Source organism: Gobius niger (genome assembly GCF_951799975.1).
Source record: "Gobius niger genome assembly, chromosome: 21".
NCBI classification, from domain to species: Eukaryota; Metazoa; Chordata; class Actinopteri; order Gobiiformes; family Gobiidae; genus Gobius; species Gobius niger.
In genome coordinates, this window is record NC_136872.1 from 9,282,092 (window position 1) to 9,295,026 (window position 12,935).

Here is a 12,935-nt window from a genome sequence, read left to right on the forward strand (position 1 = left end):
GAATATATCTCTATTCTGTCTATTGTGTAAACTGGGTGATCATGAAATAACAAAGACACTACAGGAGTACAGTGGCAGCATTGTATATTTATTTTAACATAATGGCAGATAAAACACGATTCAACATTAAGAGAAATATATAGACGAACAAGATTGAGTAAACATGAGAAGTCTCAAAGTGCGCGTGTCCGGAGCACGGCAGCAGCAGCGCGAACATGGTCCGAGTTCAAGGCGTGATGGGTTCAAAGTGTCTTCCCCCCGTCCACCTGCAGGACGATCTGGATCACGGACATGTGCTGGACCCCGTAGTCCGACAGGAGTTTGGTCTCCACGTCCAGACGCTCATCGGCGAAGATCAGACTGATCCGATCCGGTTCTATACAAAAAAAAAAGTTTTAGATCATCCTCACGGTCATGCGTAATTGCGCTGATATGGAGCAGATATTTACCCGTGTTTGGAGGGAGTCTGGTGGCGATCTTGTTCTTTAGTTGCAGCACGGTCATGCTCTTCATTTGTTCGTCGGTGTTGCATAGGTCGACCGTCATTCGTTCACCTTTAAACCCCGTTACCACTACTTGGAAGAGTCGGCCCATCCTGCTGCTTTGTTGGTGCTGCTCCCTGAGTGTTTAGCGCTGCGACCTGCGTCTCCGCCGAATGTGTTTTTGAGCGTCTGGTCCCTCAAGCCCGCGGATTGTGACGTCAGAGGTAAGAATAAGTTTTGCTTTCTCTTATAACTTTTTTTTTTTTTTTTTTAAGAACTTTGTCATTTTCATTATAATGTATTGATCTTTTTCAATAACAGATTGCTCAGAAATGCTGCATTATGTAGGCCTACTTCACGAAATAAAGTTGCAAAGTAATCATTTGCTTTGAACGTGTTTTGATTCTTTTTTTATTCCTCATTTCTTTATCGTGTTAATTATGAAAAGTCAGCGCCGAAGTAGGATTTTTATTCTCATTTAATACCTTATAATGTTAATATGTCAAGGCGACTGTGCCATGTGACCTCTGCTCTAAGTAAAAGCGAAAGTGTGTGCGACACTTACAGAAAATCAGCTGGTTTTATCGGCAGCCCAGTCGGACCAGGCGCGCGGAGGAGAGCCAGCAACATGAGCGACCAGCGCGAGGAAAAGCGGTACGACCCGAATGACACCACGCTAAAGTTTGTCAACAGACCGGATGACCTGGACCCTCTGCGTAAGTGCAATCATGTTCACTTTTTGCTCTTTGGATTTAAGTACCTGTCTGAGTTCATAAAATGATTGGTTCATTACACTTGATAAAGTATATTAGGCTGCATGTGTTAAATAATGCACTTGTCTTCATGTGTTCAGCTGACGATGAAGATCAGGGCCTTCGAGCAGAGATGTCCTGTGGCCATGCAGTCACCCCTCAGTCCCTGACCGGGTGGTGCCGCAGTCTAGTGGACCAGGTACACTGAATATTCTACACTTGGACATTCACTTGTAATGATACTACTACTCTATGGACCATGTTGTTTGCGTCTTTTAGATACTATTGTACTTACCCTCAACCTGATATGACTCTGCAGGGCCAGTTTAAGTTTAAGTGCCCTGCCCTGAAGAAAGGCACCACACAGAAGTGCAACCAGGAGTGGTCCTATCAGGAGGTCCGCAGGCTGGCTGTGCTCACGCCTGAGGAGATGGAGTACTTTGAGGAGAATTTGGCCCGTTTGGCTGCAGCAACATACTTTGAATACAAGACTGTGAGTAGCACGGCGTAACCCTGCGTTGAGATTTCTGTTATTTAATGGCAATAATGTGACCTGTGCCTCTGCTCTTTCAGTGCCCAGGCTGTAAAACATATGTGGAGAGGAAGGACCTGACCAACCTCAATGTCGTGTGTCTCGTGTGTCAAGCAGAGAACAAGAGCTGTCAGTTCTGCTGGCAGTGCCTCAAAGCCTGGAAAGGCAACGCCCCTCGGTCCGACCGCTGCGATAATGAGGGGTGCACAAACATTGAGCTGCAGCTGCTCGCCAACTGTAAGGTGACCAATCTCCGAGAGGTGCAGGGGGCACAAGCGGTGCCCTCCATCCGCGCCTGTCCCACCTGTGGGCAGAAAGTGGAGCACAACAAAGCAGGCTGCAAGAACGTCATCTGTCCTCGCTGTCAGAAAGAGTTCTGCTTTGTGTGTCTGAAGCTCACTCCTGTGTGTCTGAAGACCAGCTCCTACTTTGAGCCCTGCAGCGCTGGAGTGGCCCCCAGACAGACCTCCATCCCAGTGTGGCGCAGGGCCTAAACCTGCAGTCCGGGCATCTGTTCACTATACACAGTAGTACCAAATACATTGTTCATTTACTTATGCCTTTCACACTGTTCCTGTGCTTCAAGTAAATTTAAACAAAAGATTTGACAGATTTTAATGTCATGAAGGGTTATTTGAGTTTCTGGTGTTGTTTCCTGTAACTGTTCATGATGTTGGAAAGCTTGCATTTTAAATAAAGTTTAAACCTGAATTTACCAAAGAATGTTGCATTTATAATTGTTACAAAATTTATTTAGAAAAATCAAATCTGACTTTTAACTAGTCAAACAATACAAAAGTACAGCACAATTCGGGAATGCACATACAGTACTTTACAGTAACAGCCTTTTCATTTAGTTTTTTTTAAGTTATCCCTTTACAACAGTACAATGAAAGATTCAATAACTACTGTAAATCACTGTCTGGCCAAATTGTATCATTTCCAGGCTTGAGGCTTTTTTGTGCTTTTAGTTGATTTATTGGGTAAAACTGTTGGATGATCTAATCTTCTGCGGGTTTTGGGAGAATACTCGCTTCTATTAACGCTCTCATATGTATCCTGATGGCTCACTGTTTTCTTGTCGGAAACTTGTTTGTTCGAGTTCTGCTCATACTGCACTACGGCGTGTTTTGAGTTCGATAGTTTTATTTGTGACTGTGATGAGGGTAATCCGATGATGTCCTTCACGGTTTCAGTCCTTTTTTTCCTGTCATCCTCTTGAGTTTCATCCTCTCTGTTCCAGCGCGCCTCCATCATTGTCTCTTTAGCTTCATCGCCTGAGTTTAGAACTTCCTCTCCATTTTCAGTGGCGTTTTCAGGATCTCTTCCTCTCCCTGTAATTATAAACACAAGTCTCACATATGGACAATCAGATATCATGGTTATATTACTGTATGCAGTTATATAGTGCTTTGTAGTGATATAATTATGTTAAAAAGTGTTTTTATTTTTAATCCTCAATAGAGTCGGTATAACAGATGTTCTTCAGAGTGATAACTAGACAATGCAGGCAAAAATATGTAACTATGAACTTACTTTTCATGTACATGAGAAGATAAGCTGAATGGGATCTGAAACACATGAGATAACATTGTGATATTTGTTTATGGTAGGCACACCAATGTATAGACATAAAAAATATTCTTATATAATGTGCCATAACCAACAATACAACCGTTTGATAAAAAATACCATACATTTACCTCAAAGGTGTTTTCCCCGACACCAAATTGCTTTTCTGTTGATTAAAATATGTTAATACAAAAAAAAGGTAATAATAATAATACAAACGATGATCCTCACCAGTTTAACTCTTTCATCATCAAAACAATACCACTCTTTAGTAGCAACTGAGAGGATGTTTGCAGTGTAATGGCCTCCAGACAGATTCCCAGAGTGTTTAACCATTGCATAGAGGTCATAGGTACAATCCTGAAATAAAATACATTTGTTTTCAGGTTTTTGATCGTTCATATGTTAAACTACAATAATTCCTGTGGATGCAAAACCTCTAGTAAGCCTGATTGTTTATACTTTTAATAACTAAAAACTGGACTTCTAAGGTGAACTTCAGTATTATAGACGTTTCAAGTGACCTTTATTTGTAACGTGAGGGGCACTTCAGCTTCACAGCGTAGCTTGACATTTCGTCTGAGCTCGTAGTCGTAGTGAAATCTCTTCAGCAGGAGTGTGAGAACATCTGGGGGCTGCGTCATCTCACACATCTGCACACAAGTGAATGGCTTTTGAACAAATGATCTTTGAAGCTGCGTAAACAACAGACATATACGTACAATGATTGCCTCCTGCTTTTTATCACACTTGGCACAGTACATTTTGTTTTCACCATCGACTTTTTCATCGCAGAAAAACTCTTCCAAACCGCTGTCCTGCAAAAAGATAATCATTAACACTATTCTCAAACAGAGACATCAGTACTGAAGTTAAGGTGCAGTACCACTTTGAAGGTTTGGTGTGGTTCTTTTATAGACAATGGCAGGATCCAGAAAAAGCCCCGCGCATCACTTTGGTTTTTACACTCGTAGCATTTGGTCACGTGATTCAGCTCCCCTTTGAATATCTGATTATATAAAGTTATGAAGCATGAATGAATAATAATGAGAGAAGTATTCATGATTGTCCACAAATGTTATCCAAGGTTTTGTTTTGAGTGATCTTTTGGAGCCTTGTTATTTGATTATAATCTTGCCCCACAATCCAGATATGCAGTATGAAATGAAATACAAACCCTAGATGCTTTTGGACTTGTCAAACGCAAGACCTTTTCAAAATATTCAGCAGCATCTCGTTGCTCATAAACTGTAGTAAAAATGGATCAGTGAATGAGTTGTTATTTTCTACTGTATTGTTATATTGAACTGCTGTATATCACCATCGTCAATGCCCAGTATCTGCGTGATGCGATGAGTCCTGGTTTTTTTCTTCTCTAATTCAGTGAAAAAGTCCTTCAGGTGTGAGTCAAGAGTCCTCACATCCGGAACGCATCTATGAGACACAAGGACAATAAAGTTACATTTCATTCATAAAAATACAAGAGACAGAGACATTTGTACCAGTCTTAATTTTGACAACATATTTTAATTTAGTTTTAGTCTTAGTCTTTTGACGAAAATGTAATTCAATTTTAGTCTAGTTTTAGTCAACTAAAATTGCAAGTAAATTTAGTCGACTAAATTTAAGCCGAATTTATTCGACTTTGCATTGATAATATTCATTATAATCATATTTAATCTTGTTCCTCTGCTTCATGGAGCTGCTCCACATGAACAAAGCTCAGAGCTGTTCCTTTGGTGTGAATTTACATGATCTGAGGCTCTTTCAGACAATCATCAATAGAAGTTTGGATGATTTCAGTCTCTCCCTTTCATTTTTATTTAGTCTTATTTTAGTCGACTAAAATATCTGGACATTTTAGTCATAGTTTTAGTCTCATGAAAAACTTTTAATTTAGTTTTAGTCCAATTTTAGTCGTCAAAAATATCACTTTGACTAAAATAAAGACTCAATATTTTTGTCGACGAAATGAACACTGATTTGTACCAACCTTTTAATCTGGTCTCTAAACTCCTCCGTCATGAAAAGCACCTGTAGGACAGTATTTAGATAGCAGGTAAGGCCTGGACTGACCAGCCCGTGATAATCTGAACACACAAAAACAATACAATATGGTACTTTAAGATACTTTGTTAAATATAAAAACTGTAACTGTATTGTACCTGAAATATGAAGTGTATCTAGTCCCTTCCTAAATATTTCCACGACACCATGACTCATGCTGGTGCCTTGTTGACATTTTCAAAGCAGGAAAACAGGTCTGTCGGGACGGAAAAAACAGAGCTAGTACTAATCAACACAGAGAGGAAAACAATAGGTATAAGACAAATTGGTGCCAGAACAAGCAACTTAAGCATATAAATGACTTGTGTTTAAAGGCGCAATGTGGAACTTTTTATGTGAAAACAAACTTCATTTTTGTGCGTAATAGACCTTTCAGTGACCCAGTGGCTGTACCATGGTGCCTTTACTTTCCATCCCTGTGGTCTCTACACTCCAGGACCAATTGTTTTTAGTGTTTGTGGTAGGTTTTCACTGTGGATGGAGCTGTTTCCATGGTTACAAATACATTCCATCCAGAAAACCTACCAGAAACATTAAAAAAAACTTACCGTAATACAATTGGTGCTGGAGCGTCCGAGAGGCCACCGGTAACCGTTCATACAGCCAGTGGGTCACTTTTTTCCCCCCACAAAGTTGCATAATGCACCTTTAACCATCGTATAATGCATTAATAATACTATATGCTTCTACTATTACTTGTCTGCCATATTCAAAGACTACAGTTTCAGAAATATCATGGTTAGACATTTCTCTGGTCTATTATTAGCTGGCGAGTGGCATTAGAGTTCATCCCAACTTTTTTAGAGATCTAATACGCATGCGCACGTGTAGTGTAGCATCTTATGGTTAACTTTTATAAACATGTAGACGAGAGCTATTCAAGCACCGTCGCCTATATTATTAAGCAGTAACAAAGAACCATTTTACACAACGCAGCACCCGAGCTGAACAACACAGTAACATACACAAACAGCTTTGAGAGAGCGCAGAGCAGAAGGATGGTCAGGTTTGGTCATATATCCACAACAGATCTCTACTTACCCAACGCAACTGTTTCCCGCTTTTTCTTTACTTTCACTTTCGAGTTCTCATAAGTACGTACGAGGGCCCCCTTGTGCCCAAAAGAAGTAGAAACAGGAACAGGTGTGGCCACAAGAGACACAGCCATGATCTCTACTGTCAGTACAAAGGTTTCAGCATAAGAAGAGAGGAAGGCTCAGCACAAGCACAGCAGTTCAAGTGGGACAAGGTAAGTGACTTTTTTATTCTACTTTATTAGGCAGAACAATTCTCAGGGTCTGCATATTGTCTCCCTCAACAAATCCACCAGAGCATACTTTTATTTTTTTATTTATTGATCATTTGACAGGGACATTGCAATTCAACATAGTACAAAACAAGCCTGTAACTGAGGCTATGCAAAAAGAGTTTATAGCTGGTGCAAATTTTCAACTCCAGTCCATGATATGGCCTTTCTACACTACAGTGACATTTTCCATTTCATCCTAAAAACTTACCTATAAATCATTTACACACACATAAACTCAGTGCTGTTTACACATGGGCACATTCCTGTTTCGATTTCAGCCAAGACTTAACTTGAGAAGTGAACATAAGTAACACACAGTGCATTGCAACAATTTCCTCCAATTCACAGATTAATAAATCTTATTTTTTAGCCTATTTTTATTAGTGTTGTAAGATTTTGGTTTGTTTGTTTGTTTCAAATTCAAACATCTCGTCCACTATAGGATAAATATTTTGTCAAAGAAGAAGAATAGTCAAAGATATAAGTTACATTGCATTCAAACAGAAATGCCAGTGTGTCCATATTTTAGATGCTTTTTTCTGGGACAAAATCTATGAGTTTGTTTGTACATTGACTATTTGATATATTACAGATATATTTTTGTTTTGGTTTCAGATTAATTATGGCATTGGTTTCACTTGTGCACTCAGTAGATGGAAAATCCCCTGGTCTTCAGTTGACATGCTTTCACTTGCTCTTGTTCTGTATTATAGCCTGTAAACATGGAGGATATTCCAGAGAAGAGCTATGATCCCTTCGATCGCACCCTGGTGTTCGTTGATGGGAAGGACGTCTTTGATCCATTCTGTAAGCCTATTTTTATTAAATGAAAATGACTCATAGAGGAACAAGTCATGCAATTTCAGGACACATGATAATGATTATATATGCTTACATTTATTCATTCAGCTGAGGAAGATGAAGATGGACCTCTAAAGGCGCAGATGTCCTGTGGTCACGCTGTCACACCTGATTCTCTCACAGCGTGGTCCCGCCATCAACTGGACCAGGTAATCAGAATCAGAATGCTTTATTAATCCATCTGAGTCGATGTGTGAATAGTTCAGGGTGTCAGAGAGAGGAGTCTAATATGCTTATAGTCCATTAATGCAGTTCATAACAGAGTCATGTTCTGACATCTAGTGGAAGCAGCTGTGCATAACACTCATTGCTGGGCTGTCATTTTAGTTAGTTGCTTTGGTTTAGTGCAATGGTCTCAGCATGCTTTATTTATTTTATTCACATCTGGAAACTTACAATACAATATGCTTTTATTTTTTTCAAGGGTAATTTTAAATTCATGTGCCCTGCATTGGTCCATGGAACAACTAAATGCAATAAGCCCTGGTCTTACCAAGAAGTGCGGAGATTGGCTGATTTGACTGTTGAGGAGATGCAGTACTATGAGGAGAACATAGCTCGCCTTGCTGCAGCGGAGGGCAGCGAAATTCAGCCTGTAAGTATATAATGTGGTCCTATTTTAGTTCAAATTGTCATTCTTCACAATAATCTGAATTTATGTTTGTGTCTCTTTTTCTTAACAGTGTCCTAAATGTAAAACTAATATTGAGAGGAAAAACCTGACCAACCTGTGTGTCCAGTGCCCCATCTGCTCTGCTGACCAGGAGATGGGCTATCAGTTCTGCTGGCAGTGTCTGAAGCAGTGGAAAGGCCGCGGCCCACGCTCTGACCGCTGTGACAACGACGGCTGCAGCAACAAGAACCTGGAGCTTCTGCAGACATGTAAAACCATCGACCTGCCTCAAGTACGAGATGCCACAAACTGCCCCTCTGTGCGGGCCTGTCCTGAGTGCGGTGTTATAGTAGAGCATAGCAGAAAAAACTGTAAAAACCTTATCTGTCCTCGCTGCCATCTTGAGTTCTGTTTTATCTGTTTGAAAACCAAAAAGAAATGTAACAAAACCAGTACACCATACATTCTCTGCCAAGGTGGAGTGGCCCCAAGACAGACCTCAATCCCAGTGTGGAATAAAGACAGAAATAGGAGGCGAAGAGATGATGTCATGGCTGCACAAATGAGAATGTTTGAAGAACTAGGCTTACCTAGAGACGGAGAGGAAATGAGATTATTGAGACAAATACTTCATTAGAGAGAAACTCCAGGAAAGCCTTTGTAACACTCAATATATACACAAAATGTGCGTTTCCATTATGCAACTATTGAGTGTTGTGGAGGTAGTCAATGAGTAATCCTACTAAATGTAACTGAATATAAATGCAGAAACATTTATGTCCATGCAGGACTTGGTGCATTTAAACTATAAATGAATTTTTTTATGGAGCTGGAGAGTCCACAGTGGATCTAACGCTAGGCATGGCGAGAAGACACACTGCTGGGGGAGTAGCCATTCTGTGCCATAAGAAACTGGACTCTGTGTTAAAAGTGATCAGAACAGGAGTTGATTGGTGCAATATGGGAGATAAGGTTTTTGTCATTCTAAATGTATATACGCCATATGAATGTGCTCAGAATGAAGATGATTATATGAATAGACTTGGTTTTATAAACTCTTTTATTAATGATCATCAGTGTATTTTTGTGGTAGGAGATATGAATGCAGATATCTCAGATCGCCATTCTTTGTTTGGCAGGCATATGCTGCAGTTCTGTGTAGAATCCAACCTTTCATTGTCCAGTAAATTGCTACTACCATCAGACAGTTATACGTATATAAGTGAAGCATGGCATACAACGTCATGGCTTGACCATTGCATTAGTACTGCTGATGCACATGCTGTTCTTAAATCTGTAAAAATCCTGTATGAACGTTTTTTTACGGATCATATACCATTTGTCATGTTGCTGAATGTAGATGGTCTTCCTGAGCTGATACAGAGAGCTAATGAGAGCAGTAAAGACAAATTAATCTGGGCCAAAATGTCAACAGATGATCTTATGACCTACTGCTCTGTAACTGACACTCTTTTGAGCAATATAAATCTTCCCAGACATGCTTTTTTGTGCACTGATGTTAATTGTATTGACAAGACTCACTGTAAAGACTTGTGTGTTATGTATGAGTGTATTGTTGATGCCATCTGGCAAAGTAGTAGCCCATACTCTACACAGACAAAGCCTAAAAATAACAAGCCAAGTTGGAATAAGCATGTAGCGGCACATTACAGTGAAGCTAAGCAAGGGTGTAAGATCTGGGCACTAGCTGGAAGACCAAGAGCTGGGCCTGTAACAGAGTATAAAAAGCTAACCAGTGCAAGGTGTAAATATGCTATACGGTATATTACAAAATGGGAACAAAAAATGAGAGCAGACTCTATGGCTGAAAAATTGCTACTGAATAATAGTGTTGGTTTTTGGAATGAAGTGCGAGGGGTGAATAAGGTAAATACTTCACTGCCAAGTACTGTACAGGGAGTCTCTGGAGCTGATAATATAGCTGAACAGTGGAGGCAGCATTACTGTGCCTTATTTACTTGTGTCAAAAGTGATCCCTTTAAGGTGGGAAGGGTTTCAAACAGAGAAAAAGTGACTATTACCCCACGTGAAGTCCAACAAGATGTAGCTCATCTGGCTGATAAGAAGTCTACTGGCCTGGACAATATCAGTGCAGAGCATTTGAAATATGCCAGCCCAAAGGCTGCTGTACTGCTGGCATTATGTTTTTCTGGGTTCATGACCCATGGACTGTTGCCTGACTCATTGCTTTCAGTCACCGTAGTGCCGGTCGTTAAGGACAAAGCCGGTAAAGTGGGGAGCCTGGACAACTACAGGCCAATAGCCTTAGCGAGTGTGTTGTCCAAAGTCCTGGAGAAAATACTGCTTGATCATCTCGGTCAGTTTATTGGGACAACTGACAACCAGTTTGGATTCAAAGCAAAACTGGGAACTGAATTATGCATCTTTGGATTAAAGGAGACTGTACAAATGTATGTAAGAAAGAACTCTTCCATTTTAATGGGCTTTTTAGATGCACCGAAGGCGTTTGGCGCTTGTCTATATATATGTATTTTTTATACTATGGACCTAGAGTCTGAATAAAGAATAAAGAAAGAATATATCACACACAGTAATACTAGACATTTTCATTGCAGTTTCTTTGTTTACTATATTTTGTGTTTTGAAATTTCCAGTGATTTCTATATTATTTGTTGTTGGCACTAAGAAGAAAAATGTTGCTCTTTTGTCAAGTTTATTCCTTCTTGTTTATCTTTACCTTTGTTTTGGTGTACAGTAGGGAAAAGAGACACTGGAAGTAAACTTTGACAATTGTACTTAGGTATAAAGCAAATCTTGAAAAATAAACCACTGACACTACATTTTTTTGTTTGGACATCAGACTCATCCCATGGTACGTAGTGATTATGTATTATGTATCATGTTTCAATGCTGTATATCACTATACACAACTTTTCACTTGGTTTTGCTTAAATAAAGGAGTGGGAAAGGTGCTATGCAAATAACTCTTCATCCTCGGGGAGAGTCGGTGTGACAGATGTTCTTCAGAGTGATAACTACACAACACAGGCAAAATATTTAATAATGAACTTACTTTTCATGTACATGAGAAGATAAGCAGAATGGGATCTGAAACACATGAAAACAGTTGTGATATTAGATTATGTAGGCCTACAGTAATCCTTTTTTTGTTTTAATTTTGTTTGTGCCACATTTAGCGAGGTGTGCAACAGATATAAGTTTAGTCACATCAATGTATAGACATAAAAATGATTCTTATATAACGTACTATAGCCAAAAATACATTAAAAGACCACATCATTACCTCAAAGATGTTTTCCTCGGCACCAAATTGCTTTTCTGTTGATTAAAATATGTTCAAATCAAATGAAGATCCTCACCAGTTTAACTCTTTCATCATGAAAACAATACCACGCTTTAGTTTGAACTGAGTGGATATTTCGTTAAATATAAAAGTATTAGAAATACTGTTTGTAACGGTTTTGTACCTGAAATATGAAGTGTATCTAAACTCTTCCTAAATATTCCAGCGACGCCACGACTCATACTGGTGCCAATTATTGACATTTTCAAGAAGGAAAACAGGTCTAATAATCAGCACAGAGAGGAAAACAAATTGGTGCCAGAACAAGCAACATTTAAAGAGGGGGTATTATGCTTTTTTCAATCACATAGCACCAGTCTATAGCACACTACAATAATGACGAAACCTTCTGTTGGTCTGTAAATGCAGTAAATTAGAATAACTGCTTTGTATAAAATTGCTCTCTCAAAATGGCTGTAGTGAATGTCTTGAAATAGGCCTCTGTCTCTTTAAGAACCTCTGACACTTTCCGACACGCCCCTCCACACGCTGTCTGTGGCATCAGTGGGGAGGGGGTTCTGCTGAGGAGCAGTGGTTGGTTACTCGGCTGGTGACGAAAGCTCGGAGGCGTCTCCAGGAGGTGGGGGCGTTCCTAGGAGGACTCAGGCAAACCTATCCCTAAAATGGCCGCCACCAGAGTTTTTACAGATTACTCAAAAATACGTGAATGTGCCAAGGCAACACTTCAGGCATGTTTTTAATGAGGGCATGACATAATAACATGATGTAAAGCTTGAAAAAGTCAATTTTGCATAATACCCCCTCTTTAAATGACAGATGATGAATGATGAAGGTGCATTGTGGAACCTTTAATGCAAAAACTTGATATTCGTGCGCCATTGATGCCACTCAATTTTTGGTGTTTATTTGTATACTTTATTGTCCCAGTAGCCTTTACTTTCAATCCCTGTGGACTCTAGGACGCTCCAGGATCGATTGTTTTTTGAGAGTACCAGAAACCCCCTAAAAACTTTCTGAGTTTCCTTCCTGGTTCCAGAGTGTCCTAGAAGCCACTGGGACGGAAAGCATCCCGGGCGAACCATTCATACAGCCACTGGGTCACTGACATTTCTTTTTTTTTCCACAAAGTTGCATAATGCACCTTTAACCACGATATAATGCATTAATAACTATTAATAATAGTTCAGGTGTAAACTTATACTAGCCTACTACTACCACATTCAAAGACTACAGTTTCAGAAATATCATCATGGTTAAACATTTCGCTGGTCTGTTACAGCCTATTTAGTTGGAGAGTGACATTAATCACAACTTTTATTTATAGATCAAATACGCATGCGCACGTGTAGCTTTGTCAACATATAAACAAGTGGCCTAGACGAGAGATACAATTAAGCTGTAACAAAGAACCATTTAACACAACACAGCACTCGTGCTGAA

At 39.7% G+C, this 12,935-nt stretch overlaps 4 protein-coding genes across 4 annotated transcripts; 2 read left to right on the forward strand and 2 right to left on the reverse strand.

Moving 5' to 3' along the window:
* Positions 1-75: 75 nt before the first annotated feature.
* LOC306980348 (uncharacterized protein) lies at positions 76-699 on the reverse strand. Its single transcript, XM_079579696.1, has 2 exons — positions 450-699; positions 76-376 (listed from the first exon to the last, which is right to left on the reverse strand). The coding sequence occupies exons 1-2, from the start codon at positions 592-594 to the stop codon at positions 243-245; spliced, it is 279 nt and encodes a 92-aa protein (XP_079435822.1). The 5' UTR covers positions 595-699; the 3' UTR covers positions 76-242.
* On the forward strand, positions 692-2,433 carry LOC306980347 (E3 ubiquitin-protein ligase RNF19A). Its single transcript, XM_079579695.1, has 5 exons — positions 692-706; positions 1,050-1,198; positions 1,336-1,433; positions 1,554-1,727; positions 1,808-2,433. Exons 2-5 carry the CDS (start codon positions 1,111-1,113, stop codon positions 2,258-2,260), a joined length of 813 nt encoding a protein of 270 aa, XP_079435821.1. The 5' UTR covers positions 692-706; positions 1,050-1,110; the 3' UTR covers positions 2,261-2,433.
* Positions 2,434-2,466: 33 nt separating this feature from the next.
* On the reverse strand, positions 2,467-6,477 carry LOC306980986 (ubiquitin carboxyl-terminal hydrolase 48-like; the record flags this gene model as incomplete). Its single annotated transcript, XM_079580532.1, has 13 exons — positions 6,447-6,477; positions 5,504-5,601; positions 5,332-5,428; positions 4,660-4,772; positions 4,516-4,586; positions 4,225-4,347; positions 4,061-4,156; positions 3,863-3,991; positions 3,570-3,698; positions 3,470-3,504; positions 3,303-3,337; positions 2,838-3,094; positions 2,467-2,472 (listed from the first exon to the last, which is right to left on the reverse strand). The coding sequence occupies exons 2-13, from the start codon at positions 5,559-5,561 to the stop codon at positions 2,467-2,469; spliced, it is 1,149 nt and encodes a 382-aa protein (XP_079436658.1). The 5' UTR covers positions 5,562-5,601; positions 6,447-6,477.
* A 954-nt stretch (positions 6,478-7,431) lies between these two features.
* LOC306980761 (E3 ubiquitin-protein ligase RNF19B-like) lies at positions 7,432-8,875 on the forward strand. Its single transcript, XM_079580188.1, has 4 exons — positions 7,432-7,521; positions 7,624-7,724; positions 8,000-8,170; positions 8,259-8,875. The coding sequence occupies exons 1-4, from the start codon at positions 7,437-7,439 to the stop codon at positions 8,823-8,825; spliced, it is 924 nt and encodes a 307-aa protein (XP_079436314.1). The 5' UTR covers positions 7,432-7,436; the 3' UTR covers positions 8,826-8,875.
* The last annotated feature ends 4,060 nt before the right edge of the window (positions 8,876-12,935 follow it).